This window comes from Sitodiplosis mosellana, unplaced genomic scaffold (assembly GCF_009176505.1).
Source record: "Sitodiplosis mosellana isolate CC-2019 unplaced genomic scaffold, AAFC_SMos_1.0 Smas_scaffold_80, whole genome shotgun sequence".
In the NCBI taxonomy this organism is placed as follows: domain Eukaryota; kingdom Metazoa; phylum Arthropoda; class Insecta; order Diptera; family Cecidomyiidae; genus Sitodiplosis; species Sitodiplosis mosellana.
Genome location: NW_022595322.1, coordinates 39,723 through 66,307, shown reverse-complemented (window position 1 = coordinate 66,307; position 26,585 = coordinate 39,723). Strand labels below are relative to the sequence as shown.

Below are 26,585 nucleotides of genomic sequence, written 5' to 3'. Positions count from 1 at the left end.
AGTTCAACAATCGACTACAGTGGCTGGAACTGATCAAAATGGTGCAAATGACAATGTCAACAATCCGCCAACAGGGGCAAATGATGCTGCACGCAACGGCCAAAACGCACCAGTCCAACCGCCAGAAGCAAAATCTGTTTGGTTGTTCCAGCAAGATTTCGGAAGTGCAGATGAATTCAGCACATTTTTGGAGACTGAAGGTTGCTGGTCTAAATTGAAAACTGAACATTTAAACAAAGGCGTCAAAACAACGTACCGATGCAACGATGTGAAGCGTCGTGGTAAACAATGCAATGCGGGTGTCTACACGTTGCATGGTGGCATTCCGAATGACCCATCGATCAAACTATTCCGAAAGAGTTTGGATCATTCATGCGGCACATCGACCAATCGCAACAAAAGCGTTCCGGACGACATTCAACAGTTTATTATCGATCAATACAACGTTGGCAACAAATTGCAAGCAATAATGATGCTTCTGCGCAATCGGCCAGATTTGCAAACAATCCCAGACGAAAAGCAAGTGAAAAATGTGATCCAATATTATCGGAAAAAGACGAGCGTCGACCCAGATGTTTCGATTGCCAACTTGAAAGATTTCGTGAACGCTCACTCAGCTGTGCCACAATCTTTGGACGACGCTTTCATTGTGAGTGCAGAGTTTTCTCCTCTGCTTACACCCGATGACCAAAAGTTTTTCCGCATCTTCTACTCAACCAAGCACCTGCTCACGCATGCAACATTGTGCAATACCTTACATTGTGACGGCACATACAAACAGTTGATTCACGGTTTTCCAATCCTTGTCATTGGCATAACGGATATGGCGAAAAAATTTCACTTGGCCGGCATCGGAGTGTGTTCCGGAGAGAGCACCAACGATTACAAGTTCCTGTTCGATTCGTTGAAACTCGGTGTCAGTAAGGCGACAGACAAGGAACTTCGTCCAAAGGCTGTAATGGGTGATGGTGCTGCTGCCATTTCACGAGCGGTGCAGCTATCGTTCGAGGAAAACGTCGTGCGCATGATGTGCTTCTATCATGTTATGGCTAATGTTGAAAAAAGATCATTCAACAAAGGTGAAAATAAGGCCGACATCAAAGATGACATCCGCACACTACGTCACAGCTATGACCAGGCAACGTTCGATGCTGGCGCAAAGTTATTTCTGAAGAAATGGCAAAAGAAGGAAAAGGATTTTTTGGCCTACTTTCAAGAACAATACCTCAAAAATTTGCCAAATTGGTACTTCGGAGCATCGAAAGAAGCGTCAAATGCGGGCGTTCCAGGCACAAACAACGCTACGGAAAACTTCAACAAGTCTATGAAGCAGACGCAAACGAACTACGAACGGAAAACTCTGTCGGCCTACCTGGGTGATGCCATCGGCTACGTACGAGATCGTTCGAAATATTACATTACCAACCCGCCACCTCAAACCGAAGCAGTTCTCACCGATGAACTCCGAATGAAAGGTCATCGGTACGCCAAACCATACTTCACAAAAATGATACGGAATTCTTCGTCTTTTCCGGTGAACGACCTGGCAAAGTGACATCCGCCGATGTTCTGAAATTCAGTGAACAAAAATGGAAAAATTTCAAAGAATTCGCTCAAAATGCATTCCAAATGCACCGCATCCAAATCAACCGCTCGGAATGGAAACAATCAGTTTGTACCTGTCCCGCTTTTGGCCATGACTACATTTGCAAACACATTGTTCACCTGGCGTACAAACTTGCTCTTCTGGAACCACCGATGGATTTGCTGGAAAAAACCGCAAGTGTTTCTCCAAAGAAGAATCCACGAGGTCGGCCACGCAAAGCTACTCCAGCTTTAATTCGTGATTAGGGTCATTTCGTTTTTCTTTATTCATTTCATATCAAGCTCAATTTTCAGTTGTTTTTTTTTTAGATTTTACGTTCGCTTTTCGATTTTGAATATTACAAATAGCAGACCTATGTATTTTTCTTGAATAAACAGGATTACTTTGAATATTTTGAAGAAAAAAATCAATTCTCCGATCTTTATTTGTGAAATGCAAATGTGAATTCCAGTCGGATTGATAGTTGCACATTTGGAATGAAGGGAGTGATCAAATTCGAAGCTGTCACATTTGTAGACTATGAATCGTTGCAAGTCACACCTACACATAAACACCATAGCACACAACTGACGTGGTATTCGATCAATGAAGTGAGTAACCAAAATATGTGCTTGAAATTTTAAACTCAACCTTTTCAAAAGAAATAAAAAGAATTTTCTCCACTTCAGCCAAATATTCTTTTGAAAGTGACTTATTTTCACATAGATTCAATAAAACTTCCATTTCGTTCAACAATTATTCAGCAACTTTCGTAGAGTATTATGAGTGTTGTGCTATTTTTCAGTCTGAATTCTATTTTAATTAAGATATTTCCAATGTAAATTTATACTTGATTTATCAACTTTTCGCAAACTCTTCAAATTCACTTGGAATTCAGATTTTTTTCAGTATAATTTTGTTCATTAGCAAAGAAAAACTGAACTGTCAGATTTCACATTCTATTCATTTTTTGTTTCAACTTTTGCAAATAGACTTGCATTGGTTATGGATATGCATCCAAACAAAAGATACTTCGAATGGTCGTGTAACTAACGACTAAGCTAGGCAACATTGCAGACGAAATAGAGCAAGAGTAAAATATCAAGGAAGAATGATCGGATGACAGTGAATTTGATTTGTTGACACATTCGATTGGAAGAAACGTGAAGATGCAGCGACAGCGAACATCGAATTATTATGGTGGTAATTATTATTTTTGGTTTTGATGTGAATGTTGTGGAAGAAGAAATAAAATGCGAGTATAGAGAATGGAAATCAGAAACAAATACATTATTGCTAGTGGAATTATAATCACCACGAATATGATTTCAAGAAGTAGATTTGGTTTTTCGTTCGACTTTTCTTAACCCCACTTTATGCTATCGGAACTGAGCAGACTCAATACAAAGAGAATCATGAAATACAGTGAAACATGTCCATAACAAAATCCTATGGAGAAATTTTTTTCCACTATTGATAAGAATTCTAGGTTTATTCACAGGTTTTACTGTATATGCAAAATAATTATTCTGTTTATGTGAACTTCAATATATATATATTTGTCAATGAGAAAGTCTTAAGAAGCATCGATATTTGAGTTTTTGATTAAATTCATCGTTAAGAAGAGGATCAAATTTTTAAAAAGTCTATAGTTTAAACTAAAATTTACATTACCTCAAACAATTCGCGCACATTCAAAAATGAATAATTCTTTTAGATTGGCAACTTTATCGAACTTAATTAGTTGCTGTCGAAGAAGGACCAAATGAACTGGAATGTGTGTTAAAAAAAACTAAATTACAATAGAAGTTTTATTATTGGCTTATTAACAAATACAAATGAAATTTCTTTTGTGCTATGAGAATGTTTTTTGTTTGTTCCATTTTTCTCTATTCAATCAATTTAATAATTTCGGAAATTGTTGTTACAGACTTATTTTTCATTTGTTTATTCTCTTAATCAATTTCAATACTTTTAGAGATAATTTCTATACTAAACGGCAAAATTAGAGCATTTTTGGGAGACTTTCACTCGTATGACTGTAACTTGGGAAATGATGGTTGTATTTGGTTCAAATTTTGACTGGATTCCTAAAAAAGATTGTAGTTTTTGAAAATGATATGGATTACTTGAAAAATTAAACTTTCATTCATTTTTTCAGGTCATTTTCAATCCGCCTAGTATATTTGTAGACCGAATCCATTTTTTTCTCGCAACAATTTCAATATTTTTGGTAACCATTTTATTTTTGCATCTTGTGATCATTTCATTATTTATAGAGATAAAAAGAAACTTTTTGGACGCAATTATTTTTTGCTAAACATCATTTCATTTTTTAAAGTGCGAAATGTAATATTTTTTATAGACCATTCTTTTTTTTTGGAGACAAATTTGTTTTTTTTTGCAAATTTTTTAATTTTTCCTGGATACCAATTCATTATTTTCGGTTGTATAATTTTATTTTTTTCTGGAGATCATTTTCAATTAATTTTTGGAGATCGTTTCATTTTTTTTAGATATTCATTATGATTTTTGGAGATCATTTCATTAAAAATAAATACCAAAAGTCACCTTCCCGTCATTGATATGACCTGATTTCTGTTCCATTTCTTCTCCTCAACAGCCGACAATTGATGAATAAAGAAATGCAAAACTTCAAGAATAGGGTAGGTCGGTTTCTATTTTCCAGGCGGAAAAATTGAGCGGTGCCAAACTGATGGATCCATAGCTCAATCGATAAGTGGTTGAACTCAACAGCAATGGGGATATGATGGGATTTTGACTAGCATTATCTCGATTTTCTCTAATGTTTTGTTGATTTTACTCGGATATCTTATTCACTGGTTGTGTCTACTGCTCATTTGAACCGTATCAAAATTTTGTTTGATCATTTTGTTTGGTGCAAATCTCTAAGCTGTGCACTGTGCGAATTACTCTTATTTCGTACGATTTGAATAGCGATTTCAGTATCCGAATAAAGGAAGCGATAACAATACAACAGCCAAAAGAGCAAAAACCCGGCGGAGTGAGATAGCTACACACTCGGATTCATTGTATGATTAAGTTTCGAAAAATGCGACTGTTTTTTAGGGACTACATGAAATGTAGAGAAAATATTGAGGTCAGTATTTAGTCAAAAACAATTGTATCGGTTTGACAGCGATGAATACTTCACTCTTTCTATATGATTCCACTTGGGAGTGAAGAAGACAAATATACACACTCACTGTATCGCATATGAGAATACATACACAAAGAAAAGAATGCGGAATTTTCAATGTGATATTTCCAATCGCACAGAACTATGTACGCATTTAAAAAGTTTTCTTAGAATGGGGCAAAATAATATGGAATGAATCCAACTCTCCTATTCGTTTTGAATTCGACAACTAATATTGAGCGCAAACACCACCTAGATAATCTAAGGCTAATGACAATACAATCAAGTTAACTCTCCGTTCTGTCAAATGTCATACTGAAGTATAACATACGGACATCACGAACTCGCCATAGGTTCTTTAGAGGGCGCTTCAGTCAATCGAGATCCAACCAAATACATGTATCAGTATACAAAGCATTCCATTCTTGAATGAATCAGTGCAAGAGAACAGCTCCATTTGTGCGGTTCATATTAAATCGAATTTTTCAACGAGTCGTGGATTGTTCGCAGGAAGAATCAGTTAAAAAAAAGAAAAAATACGGTAAATACCAATGTAAATTCAATGTTTGTTCATTTTCAATTATGAACGGGGTGGATGATATTCTTCATTTTCTGTGAGTTCATTTAATTCGGGCATAGATCTGCATTTATGCATAGTTCGAAACGAAGTTCGGATTCCAAAATATTGTTGACACAATGAATTACAGCATGTGAAACTAAAGAGTGAAGCCACATGCAAAGGAATGTTGCTAAAATGTATTTGGGAAATAGAGAAAATTGCACTCACATATCACACGTCTCCATAATGTATCACCCGTTCCATTTGACAAACCACTTTCTTCGCTGATGAATGAAATCCAAAAATTTCAATATAAATGAGTCTGTACAAACAAGACTCGACAATCGATATGATTCAACGAGAGCTGCTTATTCAATGGAAACAAACGTACACGTGAAAAATCTCACTACACACTCACACACACACACACACACACACACACACACACACACCAAACGCGTTGGTTCTAACTTCAGAACTGCAATATGAAATTTGGCACCGAAATCCATTCAAGTACCATTTATACTAGAAAAATTTCAAACTGAAACGTTCCCATTCCGATTAATATTTAACCAGAAGTCCAATGAAAATTTCTTAATGACAGGATTGCAACACAACGGTGTTGGCTAATTGCGTTTGAAATTTTGATATGAGACAACAGTGATGAAAATTTATTGCTTTTTTCAACAATCCCTGATCATTTTGACAAAAAAATATCAGTTTCGACCTCGAAAAATCGCTATTTCGGCCATTTTCCATATAAAAGTGTCATTTTTAATGAAAATTATGAAAAAACGTTCATTTTTGAACCAAATTTATAGGAATGTAGGTGTTTGGTTATTCAAAGACCCATTGAATATTACCTTTTTTCAAGGATTTAAGGTCCTCAGTCCGAGGCTACGAAATCGGTAAGTCAGAATGGGCTCAAAATCAATCCGAAGCTTCGCCAAAACTTTTGGTTTTTATAGATCTCTATTATCTTGTTAACATGTTGAGATATCCGGCGAACAAAAAACGCGAACGCCTCCGAGGACGACGCCATACGCACATCGCAATTTTACACCTTTTTTATAGTAAACAAAGTATTTTTGGAGGGTAGCTGGGTCTTGATGATGGGATTTGTTCCTTGGGTATTGAATGTCATTCAATGCCACTAAGCTGTAGACATCTCTCTCCGGCTATACGGCAAACAACCGAACCAACACTGAACATAAAAATGTTCAATTGTGTTAGTTTCAACTGTGCCGCTACAAGAGTTCACTTTTGTCGTTATTTTACATGTAAAATCAATGGTATTAGACGAGGATGGTTTGGTTCCATTTACATTGCCTGGTGTACAGATATATGCTATTAGAAGTTTTCCGCGACTTTATAGTGGTCTGTATGAGAAAATGTCATGAAGTTTTGGGGAGTAAAGCCAATACTTTTCCTTAAAGCGTAGTTTTCGTATATAAAAACATTTTGAGCCATAACTTTGTTTGTGGCCAAATTGAACAAAAAAAAATGATTTTTAACAGTTTATGTGTAAGGATTTTAACTTCAGACGAACTGGTCACCCAAGGCTTGATCCAAATATTATCAAATGTGTTTATTTTCAACAAAAAAATTGATGTTGTGCCTTTGAAAGTCAACGGATATGCTTTTGCTTAATTCATCGAAAAGAGCATGACCTATTGATCTTTGTCAATATGGATCTTTTGAATCACAGAACAATGAAATTATGACAAATTGACATTTATATTACAATTTTGGGGATGATAGTTATTTTCTTTAAATTAAATTGGAATTTTAATCTATTTTCCCTCTAAATAACAAGCTATGAGTCACATCATGAAGATTTTTCGTTCGAAACGAAAGGCATCCAAGAAAAAAAGGTTGTCCGATGAATCGAATGATGATCAAAATCAAAAAGCAGGTCCATCATCACCGATTTTCAAGCTGACGGTCGATTGTTGTGACGAAATATTCGATTATCTTTCAACAAAGGATTTACATTCATTTGGTCAAACATGCACAGCGATACAAAAGGTGGCCGGTGAATATTTTAAACGGAATTTTGCTGGGGCTGAAAATTTTACCCGTGATGATGGCATTTACACCTGTTATTACGACCATGAAGGTGAATACAACAAGCAAACGATGACATCAGGTTTCAATCGATATATTACCAATATATCACATTACTATGACCACGGACGGGGCCCATTGCATTACATTGAGTCGCACAGTGACGAATTAGATTCGGTCAACAATCTTTACTTTGTGTGCACACATGTGGATACGGAAAAAGTTAAATACTTTCGCAAGATTTTACCAAAAATTGAAACTTTAAGGATAAATCATTGCATAGCTTGGTATGACATGTTCAATTATTTCTTGAAACACTGTGAAAACGTGACGAATCTGTGGATTCAACATGATCTTGGGTACATTATAAGCAGGGAGAAAAATCCATGGTTACTTCAAAATCACCCAAAACTCAAGCGCTTACATTTGGGTCCACTAGATGTGAACGAAATTAATGGACTTGTCTCTTTTTTCGAACGAAATCCCAACGTGGACATATTTTCGGCTAATTACCGTTGTTTCTGGGCGAATCGAAATCAGCTCATGAATTCCAAAGCAAAATTGGAGACGTTGTGTGTCGAAGATTTCCACTATGATACGATAGGAAATATGCATGAGATCTGCGATCTTCTGAAACAACTTCATGAGAAAGGCTTCTACAAGCGGCTGCATCTAAATTTTAGAGTGATAAGCCAACGAATTTGCGATCAAATTATTCTGGTGCCCGGTCTCGAAAGACTACACTTCGAAAAATATAACAAAATTTACAGTGTGCCCCAAATGGTCAGTTTGAAAGAGTTACATTTCCCTGGCGGCCTCAAAGCAAACGATATTCAGATTTTGGCTTCAAATCTTGTGAATCTCGAACAAGTTACAATCAGCTCCATATCTTCGAATGACCTATTACCATTCATGCGTCATTCAAAGAAGTTGAGGAAACTCTATGTTTACCTCAATGAACGCACTCTCAACTTAGCAAAATTGAACAAGGAACGTGAAAAGTCAGCCAATGCACGAAATGTCATCATTTATGTCGGAGATGACATTTTTTTGGCAACAAAGTGGTCAACCCATTACGGAGAAACCATCATGAAATTGGTTGAAATGAGACGAATCAACTCGGTTTGAAATGAATTTTGAAAAAGCTTAGATTTGAGATTACTTTTGCACGCCTTACATTTTTTAAAAATCTTTTATGTTTCATTACTCATTGATTTTATGTACTAGTAAAGAGTAACAGCAGAAAAATAAAGGAAAATGAAGTAAACAAACAAATATAATAAAAAATTTCGACAACGATGTATTTCATTGATATGGCTTGATTTCTGCTCTATTTCTTCTCCTCAAAAGCTGACAATTGATGAATAAAGAAATGCAAAACTTCAAGAGTTGTTCAATTTTTCTCCGATATCACATTCACTGAATGTGTCTACTCATTGTGTGCTTATTTGAACCGTATCAAAATTTTGTTTGATCATTTTGTTCGGTGCTCTTAGCTGTGCAGTGATCAGAAATAGCAACACGAACTACTCTTGTTTCATACGATTTGAATAGCGATTTCAGTATCCGAATAAAGGAAGCGATAACAATACAATGGCCAAAAGAGCAAAAACCCGGCGGAGTGAGATAGCTACACACTCAGATTCATTGAATAATTTTTCAGTTGATTCGGTGAACAAATGTAGTTTTGATGTTTTGAAAATGATTTCGATGTTCGATGGTGGTATTAGAACTAACATTCTTTTCGTATTCAGAATTGAAATAAATTGATTAGAGTGAAATGAGCGAGCTAGAGCGATTCAATGCACTCCTATTTTGTGCTATTCAGACTTATCACCGTTTACTGCACAGTCAACTATTAGTATGGTATAATATAAGTAATAATATAAGTAACTTACAATGTTGTAAGAATATGAAACATTTGATAATAATTCATGATGACATACGTCATAAGCTGACGATAAAAAAAAATCTATGATTACAGCAGATTTACCCAAATCTTCAGCACTTGCAACTACCGCAATCTTTCACTTCAATGCGCTCTGGTCTGGTGAAATATGAAACGCCATGAATATTACTTTTATTGCAATATTCTATCAAAATAGCCCACGGATGTGCAAAATATTTTTTCTGGAGATGGAAACGAATGGTTATTATTGTTCAATATGTCGTCCTAAATAGAACTTACGTGTGATTCAACAATATGTCGGATGTTTATTCTGCAATACAGATGTGCTTTCCCCTTTTTTTCAACTACTAGTTCAAGCTATTGCCAACAAAATATAATATTATATAATATACTATATATATGCTAATAAATATAGTTATATTCTTCAAATCCAGCCAAAGAGCGTTTTCCCCTTACTTCCTTACTATTGGTCATTTGCTATTTGCTTGTTTTCGCTTTATATTCAGATTTTTGTCAATTTTTTAAATGTAACAGACAATGAGTGTGGTTGATGTGGTTTTGCCTCCATAAATGCCGAAATGAAAACTAAAATAATAGAATTTCAGTGTGTACCTGATACGAAAACCTATTCGATGTATGTAGATAATTGATATCATATCAATGATATGAATCATTTATGTACTTCCAATTTCCTAAAAAAGGAATTCCAAGTTCATATAATTGTTTTTTTTTTCACTCCAACGAAAATTCACTTTTGAGTTTAACAACTACCTTCGTTCTTTCCTCTCTCTCTAGATAGCAATCAATTTTAATCAGTAAAAGCTGCGACAGTTAAAAATACCTCGACAAACTAGGAGCATGTGTATGTGTTACTCTATAATTTTTAACATTTATAACCACTTATAAAAATGAAATTGAAACCAATACGATATATAAGCTAGATAATAATATTGATTAGTTGATCAATTTAAAAATGTCTATGTAGCAAGTTGCTCTGATCTGCAGATGTGCTGTGGAATCTTCAACGATTGTAAGTATTGCAATTCGTTCAAGATATTAGGTATGTATTTGCATATATTCATGCGTTCGTGGCTTTGTTATTGTTGTTGTAAACTCACTGCGCTGCGAATGTCTCGTATACACAATCACAAGAATTCACGAATATTCGTACGAATTCGTCTCAAGCGCTTGTGTTCCTACCCCCCAGCGAAAATCTATAGTGCATAATCGTTCTTCGAAATCACACCCAATGTAATTGTTTTTTCTCACTTTGAAAAAGCGAATAGAGAAAGCATCGCCAATGCTCATTGTTTGTATATTTTGTCAAGTAAGTAACAGCGTCCACAGTGATTTAAGAATTTTTTTCATTTGCAAATATCCAAATTGGTACACCTGTGCTCACAAAACGTTTCTTCATTTGCACAAAAAGTGAAATGAGCAAATAAAGACGGCCTGATCTGATTGGTATATATTTGAAAAGCTAAAATAATAATACTCCAAGTTCATGCTACACATTTTAAGTCTGTGTGAACATCGTATAGTAATATAACCACTGCAAGCAACAATGAAGAGAAGAAGATTCTTTTATACATTTGATTCATTGATTCACCGGTTGCCTCTTTCACCGGTTGCCTCATGACACGAATAGTTTTTACTTCATACGATTATCATGTAGTAATTTCAAGAATAGAATAGACTGTAACAAACGCGATGAAAACTCAAAATTAGCGGAGTCAAAAATTGCAAAAAACATTCAAATTCCCATTCAAAAAACATTCGAATTCAATGAAGTATTTATGATTTGAACACGTGATTTTCTCTGTGTTTTGTTCACTTCTTGTTCATCGTGTATTTCATAACATAAGAAATTTCTCTTATCGCTATGCTAACCACCACATTCAAAGTGCAACGAAATACACATGTTTGTTGCACATGTGCAAGTAAAAAGGGCCAAAACAACACAGTTACGCTCAGGTATACAGCACTATTGAACCTTTGTCAATAGATATGATCGCATGTATATGTGTTAGTTCACTATTTATGCTATTTTTAGAAGAATTTGGAGAAAAAAGGCCTAAAGATATCTATACGTATTCGTGTTTATACAAATACACACTTACTTTTGCATGTATGCATATGGTGTACGTTGAGAATGTATTCTTTTTTCAATGTATGCGATCGTTGAAAGTCAATTTTGTAAGCAAAATAACAAAGAGAAATTGACTCGATCCAAATCTGCCGAATTCGTTAGTTCAATCATAGTAGTGTTATTGGTTGAAACTGATGTTACATCCAAAAAACAACAAATTGTGAAATTTGTGAATTGAAAGTGAGTAGTTAATAGTGTTTTTTTCGGTTGAAAAAATTAGAAGACAAAAAAGACAAGATTAAATTTAGTTTTCCATAAAAATTGTATTGTTAAACCCAAGAGAATTGTAAATGCAACAACCATGCACATGTTCAATAGCTTCTATTCGTTTGCAATTCATCTGTGTGTGTTTTGAATTTCAACATACGAACAAATTGGACAAATAGTTTTTAATTTAAAATAGTTCGAAAATTTGAAATAAAAAACTTTGAAAATCATCATAGTTTTATGTTTCGCACCAAACTTTGTGCTATGCATCAGAAAAAATTGAATTTCAATAGAAAATGAGTAATTTACATTCCATTCCATTGAGTTTGGTTCAAATCGTAAAACTTTCAAACGAGATGTTCAAAAAAGAATAGCAAAGTAAACATCATCTTGGTCACATTAACGGTAGTAGGCATTTGAGTGCATTCATGAGTCAAACTAATCGTAAGGTCTTCTTTGACTATTTTTCTATTTTTGGTTTGATGGTTGCTCTGATGGGCACAATTGAAAAAGCGATTTAAAAATTGAGTTATTGTATAATCATTGTAAAAATGTGTCAAAAATGAATAGAAATCCCACAGTTACTACGTTCATGCAATGCATAAATTATGCATATATCGAAAGTTGTTCGTCTGCTTGTTTGTTAGGGGTTTTTAAGCGGTTGTTCTTCTGTATATCAAAACTAACTAGATAATTCTCTTTTCTTTCGATAGGATAGAAATTTGTATGGAATCAGTCATGAGCAAAGACGAAGGTGGGTCTCCGGCCAAACAACAAAAGTTAACAGATGAATTGAACGAAGATCAAAATCATGTGGCAATAGCTGGTCCATCAAATTGCCAGCCATTATTAGACTGCCAATCGTCGATGCACCGTCCAACATCACCGCCTATTTTCAAACTAACGGTCGATTGCTGTGACGAAATATTTGAATATTTGACAACGAAAGAGTTGTATTCATTTGGTCGAACATGTAAAGCAATGCATAAGGTGGCCGGACGTTACTTCAAGCGAAATTGTTCTGGAGCTGAGAAATTTACGCATGATGAGGGCATTTACACCTGTTACTACGACCATGATGGATCGAACAAGCGTATACTAACATCGGACTTCAATCAATACATCACAAACATAACACAGCACGGTGAAGACATGGGATCACTTCGTTACATTGAATCGCACATTGACGAATTTGATTCGGTTAACAATCTAAATCTCGTGTCTACTCGTATTGATTTGGATAAGACTGAACACTTTCGAAAGATTTTGCCGAAAATCGAGCTCCTTCGATTGCACCAATGTACCGCCGATGGGAACATTCACACTTCAGTGTTGCAATACTGTGAAAACTTGACAAATTTGATAATTCATAGTGACTTTGGAGATATCCTAGGAAGGACAAATCCATGGCTACTTCACCATTACCCAAAACTGAAGCAGTTGCATTTGTGCCCAAAATATGTAAACGAATTTTACGAGTTGGCTACGTTTTTCGAGCGAAATCCCAAAATACAAATTTTTCTGACAAATTTCCTTTCGCTTTGGGGAAATCGAAATCAACTATTGAGCTCAAACGCCAAATTGGACCGACTTGGTGTCGAGGATTGCTGGTATCACACCGTCGGAAACATACAAGAGATTTTCGGTTTGTTGAAACAACTTCATGAGAAAGGCTTCTATAAGCGATTGTATTTGAGTTTGGAAAGAATCAACCAAGGACTGTGTGAACAAATGGCGTTGCTGCCCGGATTGGACAAGCTGCGCTTCGATCAATTCACCGAAATTAGTAACTTGTCTTGCTTGATCAATTTGAAAGAGTTGCATCTCCCGGGCGACCTGAAGGCAAACGAAATTGAGGTCGTTGCTATCAATTTGGTGCATCTTGAAAAGGTTACCATCAGCTCAATCGCATCCGATGACCTATTGCCATTCATGCGCCATTCAAGCAAATTGATTAGATTGTACGCTTATCTCAATGGACGTACTCTCAACTTGTCGAAATTGAACAAAGAACGTGGCCGATTGCCTGATGCACGAAAAGTGATCATCTATGTTAGAGACAACATTTTTTTGGCTACGAAGTGGACAACTCATTATGGAGATACAAATTTGAAATTGGTCGAAATGGGACGAATTGACAGTGTTGTACCGGCCAAAGTGACAGAAATGGCTCAGCCGCAACTCCGTCCGTTGCATTTCAATCCAGCACACCGTCGTCATTATATTCAACAGATACAACAACTTCAGCAATTATTAATTATGCCACCATTGTGGATTTTCCATGCACCATAATTCCATGATTAAAGTGGATCGATTGAAAATGATTTATTCGGATGTAATAAATTGAAATTGGAATAAACTAACTGAAAAACAATATTCATTCTCATTGATTTCCGAGTTTTTTTCCCCAAAAATTTCCTTAGAAAATGCTGTTCCCATTGCTTGCATTTTTATTTACTGACTTCCTTACATTAGTCAAAGTTCTCTCATGGTTTAACAAAACAAACATTCAACGGGTCGACGTAGAAATAAACGAACCCGTGTCGTCCAAAATTTGTCGTTTTAAGTCCAAAATTGGCGGTAAATGGAAACCAATTTCTTACTTTACAGTGTGAAGTTCACATATGTTCGGAAGCACCTCCAGCTAAATCAAACTCAAGAAATAGTTTTGATACTTTTCATACCTCAAATAAACAACTTCAAAACTCACTCGATATTTATTTTCTTTCAGTAAAAAATTAATTTATTCAGGACCTCAAATTCAGGTAAAAATAATTGGACTGATTTCAATACAAATTGTACCTACTTTTTAATTTGCGGTAGCTAGAAGAAGAAGAAAAAATAATTGCTATTAATTAATATAAGCTTGTGATTGTTTTTAAATGTAAACGTGATGAAATCCATTTGTTTTAATCTATTTTAAATTATAGAATCTACGAACTACTTAAGAATTCTGAGAGAGTACTGACTTTTCAATAATATAAAGAGAAACAACTCTTTGTTCATGTCCTAGTTCATGCCAAAACTAAAAATCATCTCACATTTTTCAGCGGTAAAAAATCCGAAATTTAAAAAAAAATTGAATTTCTGATGCTTCATTGGCTAGTTCGTTTGTGTGATTGAATTGAAATGTTGATGACGTTTAACGCCGTCTGTCTTATATTTTAAAAAGTCCCTACATAGAGAAGATAAATGAATCGAATATATTTCATGGTTACCTATCAGTCAAAGATAGAAACATAAACAAACACGGAATTTTTTTTCTCAAACGTCTAAAAATGAATTACATAAACCAACAAAACATTCATACCGGTTTCTATTCAAACTAAGAGTGCTAAATACATTCATACATATGTGAGATAAGGAATGTTTGGTTGCATTGAAAACCTAAACAAAAGTGACGTTTTGAATGCAAAAACATCAATGTATTATTTGCTGATTAGCACGCACACATATAAGCAGTTCAACTTAGTCACACGAACGAACTGTCAATCAGTTTCTTCAAATGTCATTGTGTACTGCATAAAGACGTGAGACAGAAGCTAACATTCCACTTGTATGGTGATCATTAAGAGATTCCTTGTTACATTGTAAATTATCATTTGTTTTTCTCTGTAAATTAGAATTTTGTGATATTGGAACATTTCCGTTCAAAAATTGAAAACCGATTTGATCGCATCGCATTCATAACCAAGAAGATCACATTTCACCAAAGCAATCGCAACAAATACACCCGAACTATATTACTGAGTGAGTAACAACAAAATATCCAATGAATGCTATTCATTTGACTGACTGACAGATTAAATATAAATTATGCATTTATTTTGTTTCCCCTAATCAGGCCTAATCATGTCAATTGTTCACAAATACACAAGCGATGTTCATTCAACGATTGGAGAACAACTATACTTGAGTGAAGAGATGGCGGACTTTTACTTCATATTCGAGACGACTGATAGCGATAGTGAATATGAACGTGTTGCGGCCCACAAACTACTATTAGCCACTGGAAGTGATGTCTTCCGAGCAATGTTCAATGGATCATGGAAAGAACAATACGAGACCAAAATTACTGACGCCTCAGCTGACGAGTTCAAGCAATTTCTTCAATTCTTCTACATCAACACTGTTGAAATAACTATGGACAGCATTGCCAAAGTTATGTATCTGGGGGATAAATACAATGTTCCAAATTGCTTAAGTGTATGTGAAAAATTCGTTATTGATTTGATAACCGATGACAATGTGTCATGGGCTTATGAGATTGGAATAGCGATCAATCAAGACAAGTTGAAGAAATACTGTGAAACTATCATTGGTTTGAACACAAAAGCAGTACTAACATCGGACAGCTTTCTTGTATGCACTCAAAATACTTTGGGTCGCATTTTGAGCATGAAACATTTATCATGTACGGAAGCTGAACTGTTCGAATCATGCATGCGTTGGGTGAAAGTTTCAAGTGGACAGGATGACTTAACGAAGGAAATTGTTCAAACGGAACTCGGATCCTTATTTGACGAATTGCCTTTTGGTTCAATGTCGTTGGATGAGTTTTCCGCACTTGATCCATTATACGGTAATCTATTTACGTTCGATGAATACAGAGAAGTTATTCGAATGATTGCGTCCAAAGAATTGAAGCCAACCAAATTCAATGGAAACCATCAAAAACGATACGATGAAATGATTCCATCCTTTGAAGGAGATAGTGTTCAATTCAATCGATTAATATCCAAATATGGGTCTTCAAAGCCGTATTACATTCAAAACATTGAAACCACAACATTTTCAACCAACGAACCGATATTTCTAGTAGCGTTTGAATGCTCAAAGGTTTTCACTAAATACTCGAACTATGAAGATGGCATTGATTCGACTGATAAATTATCAACTGACATAAAAATCGTAACATTACCTGGTCCAACGGATTCCAGCAAAGAAATTGTACTTTATGAAGGAACAGGCGTTCTAGAGGTTGGAAAGCGAGCTAAAATTTTGCTAAACAAACCGATTCTTATTAGAAGCGGATTAATTCATGAAATACGTATGAATCAGTCTCCTCCTGATAGTTCTTATACTTCTGCGCTGTTAAAGACAGAAGTTCAAGTTCAGTCAGATGTCAAAATTCAATTCCATGGTGATCCATTCGATGGAGATACCGATGTTGCCAGAGGCCTAATTTTAGGTTTTGAATTTCACAGAATTTAGAAGGAATAATTTTGGGGTGTGATTTTTGTAAACAAAAGAAAAATAAACAAATATGCGAGTAATTTCAATAATAAATCACTTTTAGTCGATACGATTGCCGCTAAATTCAAATAATGTTGAAAAAAAAATGTAGAGAAACTTCATTTGTTATAAAATAAACTAAATTTGAATATTCTGGTGCATATAACTAAGCATTTATTTCAGATCATAAATTTGCCTGAATAAAACAGCAAAACATTTTCTAAAAATATAATTAGATGCCTACTAGCTAGAAGAGGCAATGCAATGCAAAAATAATGTGTGAAAATGGTTTAAAAATTGTATGAAATTCATTGAAAATGTTAAATGTGTGTTTAAATAAAATGTAATTAAGGCTTCATTTGGCGTTTTATTGCTCATTCATTAAGCGTCAAATTTTCTTCTTGCAGTGGGTGGTGGTGCATATGCTATGTTGAATCGGTCGCTTTCGGACTCATTGCTGTTGATTGATTTAAATGTATAACAGGCAGCGACATACACAATTACTGTAAATACTGCGAAAAATACGAAATAAAATTATTGAGAATAATCAATTTCCGAAATCTACAACAATTTTTACATACTCGATACTGGATAGATTATATTATGTCCATTCTTGCGATTCCCTGGATTAAATCCTTTCTCAGTTATGCCGTAGATTACAAGACCAATCCAAATACTCAGAGGCACAAGCCAACAAACTAGTGCGCTCAGGACAAACATTTGTTTTTTCTACAAGAAAATAAATTCACATTAATGTTGATTTTTCTTTACTTATTGCAAAATTTCTTCTCTTGCTGAACTTTCTTCAATCGAAAAATTTTATTCAATCTGTTTTTCACTTTACTTACTTTGGCAATTGCATATAGCCAACTAATGGCAGCAATCGAATTAAAAACTGCAAAGAAATTAGGCATTTTAATGGCATTTGAATTGTCAATTTTAAGGTTACCTAAATCGGGTATGTTAAATGGATGGATGCATTCATATGATTGATTTGAACTATTGATAAATTCATTGACACTAATTGGATTCAGGTCGTATAAACTTTTCATTAAATTCTTCAGCAAAAATGAAGACACTTTTTCGTTCTTATTTTTTCTGCAGTCTCACTCATTGAGTGATACTCAATTTGATTTTTTTCTTCTTCAGTTTATTAAAATTACACTTATTTTGATTCTCTTACAACCTCTTTGAAAATACTATAAAATCATATCAATTGTGGCACTTACCAATGTACAAAATTGTTCCGTAGAAGTAAAAGTCGGATTGTAAACGTTGCAAATGAAAGAGTAACGTTTGACCGAGGGTTAATGATATCATCACCCCACCATATAGTATTCCAGACATTTGCCAATCCATACGAAATATCTTTCGTATATCTTTGCCCATTGATTTATAAATCAACATCAACCATATGTAATATAATACGAAAAGAACTGCAAAAAATGGAGAAAAATTGGAGTTAGAAAGTTTTGTTAAATTTTTTTGAATGTTTTACACATTTCTCTCCCTCTGTGTGTTTAATATAATTTCATTTATCATTAAAAATGATCATAAATGATAATTGAGTTGATGCGGCATCAGTGCTATCAAGGTAATTTTACCAATACCTGTTATACTTGGAATAACAATTTCGGCAGTGGTATGTTTTCGATATAGATCAGGTCCATATGGTATTGATTCTATTGTTATTAGGAAGATGTAACCCAACCAGATGTCCAACAGTGCACCCCAGAATATCAGCGAAAAGAGCATGAATTCCCTTTTATCCTGTTAAATGAATAGACGATCACATTTTGACAACCGTCGAATTGAATTACCCTTTTCATTCGCATTTACTTACTTTGAAAATTCCAAGCAACCATACAAATGTCACTAGAACATTCGCAACTGGAAAAAAGAAGCAAAATGACATTTTGCATGAATTTCATTTATAATGGAAATTTGTATTGTTTTCAGCGTATTTTTATGACCTTTGAAACTTGTTCTTCTGAAAGAATTTTTGAATTTCAAAATAAAAATATCGTTAAAAGATCCAAGAAAAGAAATGGAAAAAACAAAAAGTGCACGACGTAGTTGCACGGCGTGCCGAAAAGTGAAAAAAAAAATCGTCGATCAAACTTACCAATAACAAAAATGATTAGAGTTAAATTTAGCTCGAATCCAACATAAATACATGCAATGAATGCTGTAAGCGCAATAGAAAAAATAACTGCTGAAAAGGCCGCGAATTGTCCAGTAACTTTTCTGCCAAAAAGAAAGTGCGACTGCTCTTGTTCCATTTTAAAATGCACTCTCTCGCTTCGAACACAGATTTATATATAGACAATTACTGCCGATGACTTCATATATTTGAGGTGCGTTCTCTTTTAATGAGATGACCTTGGGACAGTCAATAAGATACTAATTCACTTATTAATCAATAGAACATCAACTTTTCAACCATTTTTAGAACCAATAATATAGCAAAGCACCGAATTCAATTTCAAAATTGTTTAAAAACGTGAGAAATGTTTATTAAATCAATAAGACAATTGGTACATTTTTAATTCTATAGAAATGTTATAAAATGTCAAAATAAAATGCGACGCGAATCCAGCACAATACGTTGTGACTGTCTCAATACATTTCGCGATACTGCGTACGATTCATACACAAACGCAAACGCAACCGCCGCAACTGACCGGCTTCAACGCAACAAATGTTTACAACTCACACATTGAACCGCACTCATGGGCTTGTGTGTATTTAGTAAGGTAAGAACACTCGGAATGCTTTAGCTGTCGACGATTGTTTATATACATTCGTGGTAGCGTATGTTTATTGTTTGTTATGCGATTTGTTTATACTGAGCTTGCGGTCGTCGCACCGCATATACATTATTTACATTTTTATAATAACATTGGTGACGGAACGCCGATTTGCCTTAATGGAGTATTTTACTGACTAAACTTATAGAAAAGTTGGAAGTTTTGGAGTTTCTTTTTTTTTTTAAATAAAAAGACATATTTTCTGGTGTTTTAAAAGTTAGTATGTATAATATTCGTTTTTAGGGACAATTTTATGGCAAAAGAATAATTCTAAACCTTCACTCATTCAAGAATAATATAAAAAGTCCAATGATATACCTCAAGCCCCATTGCTTAAAACAATTCCACGATTGTTATATCCATTTTGAAACATGAAAGCGCTTTCCCATTCACTTGGCATTGTGATTTCATATTCGCGCTGCGGTCTTATAAAAATTGGCGTAGACAAAGAAACAAGAGCGTTTTCAAATATACCGAAATCATGCTTCAAGTTTGTTGTGAACGTAGAGAGACGTGTTATCCTATTGTCAGATTTTTCAAATATTTCAATTAAAACTGGAATCAAACAATCATCAATTTCTTTGTGGCGAATAGCTGGGTGATAAAAAGCCCCTAGAATAAGTGGCATGGTTGATATAAATGTTATGGTTCCACAACCGTTTGGAACATCGACTGCCAATGATTGACCATCATTTTTATATTTCAGGGCCGAATCCTCATTCCACGGTTTGAGTATTGTACGTGATAGTCCAATGAATTGGTTTGATTGATATTGAGGCATACCCATTAGCTGAATTATTTCGTTAGTTTCTTGATGGGTGAAAAATTCCTCATAACATGCGATAAATTGAGCAAAATCGCACATATTTATTGATTGGAAACGAATCCTGAATAGAAATTCGCCTAATTGCACCAATTGTCTGTTTGCACCAATTGTCTGCCCAGCCAACAATTGCTCTTAATAAATGAGCTTCTGCACACGTAAACCAATCGATTTTAAAAATTGACTCAAGTATTTTGCGATCACAGTTCAAAAAATCAGTCGTTTTTAACAGAATTTCTGTATTCAAAACGATCTCCGATTCACAACGTTCACGCAGTTCGGTTCGATCGAAAAGAATTGCCGGAGCGTAAAATTTAATAACATTATCAACGGTTAAATTTTTTTTCATAAATTCCTCACATTCCCTGGTACATTCATTGATTTTATATTTTTCAGCCAAATTAACGATTTCAGCTACATTGTCCACGGTGACTTTTCCCTCACCCAGGTACAAAAACTGAAGAAACTCCTTCATGGACTCTGCATAAGCATCATCTACTTTCACTTCGCCATTTCCTTCAACGTAATAGATAGGCTCACTTGGACCGTCCAAGTTAGTTGGACCACTGTTGTTATTTGTAATCGGGCTGAACATCGCTTTGAATACTTTACTGGATTGCATGAGAATGGACTTATGTGCGGGTATGCGCTCAAAGTCACCACCATCAGCCGATTTGCACACGAAAAATACATCCGCCAAATCAGCATTCAAATAAAAACTTTTCATTATTTCCGAAGGAAGGTTATTTCCTTTAAATCCAAGCTCTTCTGACGACATGTTTTGTTGATGGTATGAAATCACTATTCTTCTACCAGATTCTTCAATGGACCTTGGAATAGAAATAAACAGATGATTTATGAATCTCTATATATATTGGATTTTGTGAAAACTGTCATTCAAACAATATTTTTAAATTTCATCACAATTCATCTTGTTTAGGCTGAGTTTTATTAAATTTCCACTATAATTGTTTAATAATTTTCGGTGACGGTATTTTCATCTATAATTTTTAAATAAGTGAAGATTTAAAGTCAGAATGAATGAAAGAATTCTTATCACACTCTGACAAGTGTCAGTGCAGTTGCCGCCAATTTTTTTTTTCACTAATACTATATCAAGTTAAATCGCATACTTGCTACATGAAGCTAATCGCATGTGTTGTGGAATTATGGGTAATTCAAATAATATGTCAAAGAAAATGTCAGATATACTTTGATAGCAATAATTAGGTTTTAAATTATAGAAAAAGCTAATTCTTTCGTTCTGTAAATTCAAATTGTTTTTAAAAATGACTAAAGCGACACTATACTTGTTTATATTTGGTGATTTAATTTGAAAAGCTGCTATTTTCATGTCAATCAATTTGACAAAAACCAAGCCAACTTCACTTCGAATGAACACTGAATAATCGTCCAGTTTATCAAAGCGAAGACAAGTTCCCATAGAAAACTGACACTTCAAATGTCATAACAAATAATCATCATAATAAAAAAAATGCAATACTCCAGTTTGTTAACATTCTATATTGCCCTTCTATTATTGTGACAACATCATCCTGTCGAATTTATTGCATTGCATTGTGAAATTCCGAATAGCAAAGAAATTGCGATTAAATAAATGTAACCTGGTTTTTGAAGGAACAAATAAAGACAAGATATTTTTGCAGTGACTTGAACAATTCAAGTTTATCGTGTAAGTCACACTTTAATTTTGACAGTAATCAATACTTCGTTCAATATTGTTGGAAATCGATTTTTGGAGGTATTTCCTTTGTAACTTTATGAAAATATACTCGAATAGTTTTGATTTTGTTGATGAGATAATTTAAATTATATATTTTTGACTAAATAGTTTTCTTCTTTCATTAGCTTCGTCCAAAAAGCTAAACAGAAGGCAAACGTACAGTTTAAAGTGACAACGAAGGCTTTATGAAAATAAACGGTGATATAGGAGGACCTTTCACTTGGATTGAATGCTAAAAGCAGAAGCAAAATTACGACATTTCATTGCTTTGGAATTAATTTGAAGAGCAAAATTACTAATCATACTCGGCGTGGTAGATTTTAGTCGTGACATGATTGGCCAAGTGTGAAAAAGCATTTAATTTTAAAACTTTTTAACAATTCTTAGTTAAAATTTGTTGAAACTTTTCCTTTTTTTCTATTTTTTCAGATCCACAGCAATGGACAGCATAAAAAAGTTCTTTCGTTCGATGCGATTGACAAAGAAACCGGTGGTGCTTCCCAAGCCTGAACTTTCATTGGAGCTGTATGAAATACCGCTACCTGGTCCATCGCAGATTTTCAAACTAACCGTCGACTGCTTTGATGAAATATTCGATTACTTATCACTAACCGAATTGCATAGCTTCGCTCAAACATGCCTAGCAATGCAACGAATTGCCGGAGCATACTTCATAGAAAATTACAAATCGACTAAGACGATCTGTGACAAATACGGCATTCATACGGAATATAGCTATAATGAAGATGGAACCTTAGTTTACCCTTCCATCAAGTCAACTGCGTTCAACCCGTATATAACGATCATCACACGAGAATTCAATCCAATCAAACCGCTTCGCCTTTTTCAATCGCACAGCCACGAATTTACCTCTCTCAATCATATTTATCTCAATTCCAATGTATTGGACACAGCCAAAATTAAATGTTTGGAAACAATTCTACCTCAACTTGAAGTGATAAAATTACTGAACTGCTCGGTTGAGGGCGATGTCTACGACATGCTACTTAAATTTTGTGTAAATTTAAAGAAATTTTTTGTGCAAGATGACAATTCGGCCCAATATCCGATTGTCAAAAAACAAACCAATTCATGGCTTCTTCGGGAATACCCATTGCTCGAGATGATTCAACTGATCCAACGAGATCCGTTCAGAATCAATGAGTTGACTACATTTTTGGAGATGAATCCAACTATTCGGACTTTTTCTATTAGCTCTGGTTACCTTTGGAAAAATCGACAAGAGCTGCTCGAATCCAATGCAAAGTTGGAAAAATTAGAAATTCACGATTATTATGGAAATTTGTCGAGCCTACAAGAGCTATGTAGTTTTCTCAATCAGCTTCACGAACGCGGTTTCTTTAAACGGCTACACATTTTTGACTTTTATCTGGATGAAGATGATTATAGGCAACTTGCTTCGCTTGAAGCTTTTTCGGTCAAGTATTTTAATGTAGACTATCTGTCGCATTTAACTCAATTGAAAGAGCTACTCATTTGGAAGGATGAGAATGATTTGGAAATCGAGATGGAATTACTTGCAAAAGGTCTCGTGAATCTCCGGACCGTTTTCATAGACAATGCATTGCTCGATGATGTTTTGCAATTTATTCGACACTCGGTGAGTGTGAACAAAATTCGCGTTGAGTTTGACAAAGGACAAGGTGCTTTGGACCTTAAAAGATTGAATGATGAACGCAAGAGATTGGTCGGTGCTTGCAAAGTGGCAATTTATGTAACAACAGACATATTTTTGTCAACAAAATGGGCTGCGAAAAATGGAGATCTGAATTTGTGGTTCGTCGAGATTAGACGAGCCGATTGGTACGGCTGGGATCATTATTATGATATGATTTGAGGTGGAAATGACATAATGTTTTTTTTTAGTTGAGTTTTCGATTCATTTGATTTTTAAAGTGCCTTCATTTAGTTATTGAAATTATTTATTTATATTCTTCAGATTTGCTTGGACATGATACACAATTTTTATATTTAACCATACGAAAGTAATCGTAATGTGTAGAAATTATTGATTTGTGGGCTAAACTCATAACATACAATGTAAATAATAACACACAATTTTTGTTGAAATTAAACACAAAAAATTTCCATATTTACTCCAAATATTTTCGTGTAAAAGAAGGAATACCTTAGCTTGTTTTATTAATTAAATTTTTTCGAAAATTTCTGTCATTCCTGATATTGTTAGTAAATTTCACCAAATGTAAGCCTTAAAATCATTCCTCTTGCATTTTTATCTTCTCCTACAGTTGGATCACCATGGAATCGCACTATAACATTTGATCCCATTTTTACTACAGATTTTAGGAGAGCTCTAACGCAACAGCCTGCAGGTGGTGACTGTTTCAATCGAATTTCATACATAAGGCCAGGATGAATAAGAATTGGTTTGATCAATGTTAAGGCCATACCCCTCTCTTTCTTTTCAATTTTATTCTGCTCATTGTGTAGAACAATTTCTTCTCCAGAATGAGCTGGTTCTGGAACTTGAACGATTGTTATTTCAGTTGCTAGTTCTTCAATTTGAGAGTAAGTGTTGTTTGCAAATTTCCATGTTTGATCAGCTATTACTTTCAGTAAAAAAATAGGTGTGTTTGTTGAAAATCTTGTTTTCTCAATATTTTGAATGACATATGGCTTAGATGAATAAAATGTCGATACGAGACGTTCACAAATTAGCATATTACAACTAAAATGTTCAAATGACATTCTAGGTTTTTTGCTAAATATATTCGGTTGAAAGTCCTGCAAGGCAATCGCTTGTGAGATATCACCGTATTCATCATTTGAAAGTAGGCATCCATATGAAGGAACAAGCGCGGCAAATCCTTGTGGTGTCATCGATTTGAAACGAATATTATAGAAAAGCTCGCCAAGTTGAGCCTGAACGATTTCTCGTGTTAGTTGATCCACCTTTGCGGTTGCTTTGACCCAATTCATGCACGCCTCGAATATTTCATTTTCTGAACAGGACAATGTATTCAACTTCAGAATGTGACCCAGCACTTTCGAGTCACTTTTTAAAAAATTATCCGATGCCAGCACTACTTTCGTATTGATTCCGATGAATGTTTCACAATATTTCTTCAGCTTTGTTTGATCATAAACGATTGCCAGCTCATACGCCCAGCACACATTGTTCTCATCCAGTGTGTTTATGATGAATCTCTCACAAACACTCAAGCACTGGGCGATGTTGTATTTATTTCCGAGGTACATGACTCTGGCAACGTTGCTGATTGAAACTTTCACTTGTTGCAAATAGAAGAATTGAAGAAATTCCTTGAACTCAACGACGGACGCATCGACAATCTCAACCTCATCGTTTTCATCCCACGTTCCATTGAACATCGTACGAAATACATCACTAGCGGTGATCAAAAATATCTTATGCGCTGGAACACGTTCATATTGACCATCAGCGATCTCAAATTTGAAGTGAAAATCGGCCATCTCCTCACTCAAGTACGAATTTTCTCCGATTTTGATGATAACATCACTTTGATCGTTATGAACCAATGGTGCGGCAGATGACATCTTGACCTTTGACCTGTGCTTAACTGAAGTTAAGTTGAACTATGTAAGTACTTTTGGTGCCAAGTTTAATTTATTCGATCGTTTTGAAGGCAAAAAATTGTATTTACGATGTAAAAGAGTGAAACTTGAATGAACAAAACTGTTTTAAATTTTTTTTTATCTCTATTTATGATATACTTCACAGAAATATAAGAACGATGCTACAAATTATTATGATTGTAAGGAAAAGGTGGAAGAATGCTTAACGATATTTTATTGTCTACTCTCCTTTGCTGCTGTCTAAAGACTGCCTCTCGCATACAATAAACTTAATGAATACACTTGACGTATCTCTGGTGTCGTTCACTCTGTGAACGACACATAGCTACTACTGAATATTGAAGGGACTATTAAGGCGGCTTTACACTTATTCTAAGCCTATTATATGATATTTTGTTCTGAGGACGATTCCAGAATGTAAGCACAGCAAGTGAAAACGACTAAAAGACTTGAGTGTGGCCAGTTACACGGTTTTAGAGCTGTCAAATTATGGACTTAACGACTTTCAAACGTCAAATTGTGGTGCGTTCTCATTTCCAATACATTTTATCCAAAAGTGAAAACCTAGGGGTTTCACGCAACTTAAAATTCATCTAAAATTTCAATATTTCTCTCTTTTCTCTAAAATTCTCTGGGATTCACCAAAATCCGTATTATTTCGAAATATTTCAACATTCACCTTGAAAATTATGTTCTGGAAGTGGGTTTTGGTGGATCCCCAGGATCGTTCAAAACTGCTC

The 26,585-nt window shown here is 34.7% G+C and overlaps 4 protein-coding genes across 8 annotated transcripts; 2 read left to right on the top strand and 2 right to left on the bottom strand.

The window, feature by feature from the left end:
* Window positions 1-15,133: 15,133 nt before the first annotated feature.
* Window positions 15,134-17,229, top strand: LOC129570771 (BTB/POZ domain-containing protein 2-like). 2 transcript variants are annotated; one of them, XM_055450486.1, is made up of 3 exons: window positions 15,134-15,192; window positions 15,260-15,386; window positions 15,481-17,229. In XM_055450486.1, exon 3 carries the CDS (start codon window positions 15,489-15,491, stop codon window positions 16,848-16,850), a length of 1,362 nt encoding a protein of 453 aa, XP_055306461.1. In that variant the 5' UTR covers window positions 15,134-15,192; window positions 15,260-15,386; window positions 15,481-15,488; the 3' UTR covers window positions 16,851-17,229. The 2 variants fall into 2 exon arrangements, with proteins under 2 accessions (XP_055306461.1, XP_055306462.1); XM_055450487.1 differs by having other exon boundaries at window positions 15,161-15,386; window positions 15,515-17,229.
* On the bottom strand, window positions 17,023-19,510 carry LOC129570772 (uncharacterized). Its single transcript, XM_055450488.1, has 7 exons — window positions 18,997-19,510; window positions 18,715-18,761; window positions 18,482-18,641; window positions 18,101-18,307; window positions 17,720-17,766; window positions 17,453-17,600; window positions 17,023-17,383 (listed from the first exon to the last, which is right to left on the bottom strand). Exons 1-7 carry the CDS (start codon window positions 19,151-19,153, stop codon window positions 17,253-17,255), a joined length of 897 nt encoding a protein of 298 aa, XP_055306463.1. The 5' UTR covers window positions 19,154-19,510; the 3' UTR covers window positions 17,023-17,252.
* Window positions 19,511-21,982: 2,472 nt separating this feature from the next.
* On the top strand, window positions 21,983-24,488 carry LOC129570784 (uncharacterized). 4 transcript variants are annotated; one of them, XM_055450503.1, is made up of 3 exons: window positions 21,983-22,197; window positions 22,374-22,593; window positions 22,678-24,488. In XM_055450503.1, the coding sequence occupies exons 2-3, from the start codon at window positions 22,580-22,582 to the stop codon at window positions 24,104-24,106; spliced, it is 1,443 nt and encodes a 480-aa protein (XP_055306478.1). In that variant the 5' UTR covers window positions 21,983-22,197; window positions 22,374-22,579; the 3' UTR covers window positions 24,107-24,488. The 4 variants fall into 4 exon arrangements, with proteins under 4 accessions (XP_055306478.1, XP_055306480.1, XP_055306481.1 ...); XM_055450505.1 differs by having other exon boundaries at window positions 21,983-22,266; XM_055450506.1 differs by lacking the exon at window positions 22,374-22,593.
* LOC129570785 (uncharacterized) lies at window positions 24,326-26,013 on the bottom strand. The gene is made up of 2 exons (XM_055450507.1): window positions 25,914-26,013; window positions 24,326-25,829 (listed from the first exon to the last, which is right to left on the bottom strand). The coding sequence occupies exon 2, from the start codon at window positions 25,804-25,806 to the stop codon at window positions 24,454-24,456; it is 1,353 nt and encodes a 450-aa protein (XP_055306482.1). The 5' UTR covers window positions 25,807-25,829; window positions 25,914-26,013; the 3' UTR covers window positions 24,326-24,453.
* Window positions 26,014-26,585: the final 572 nt, after the last annotated feature.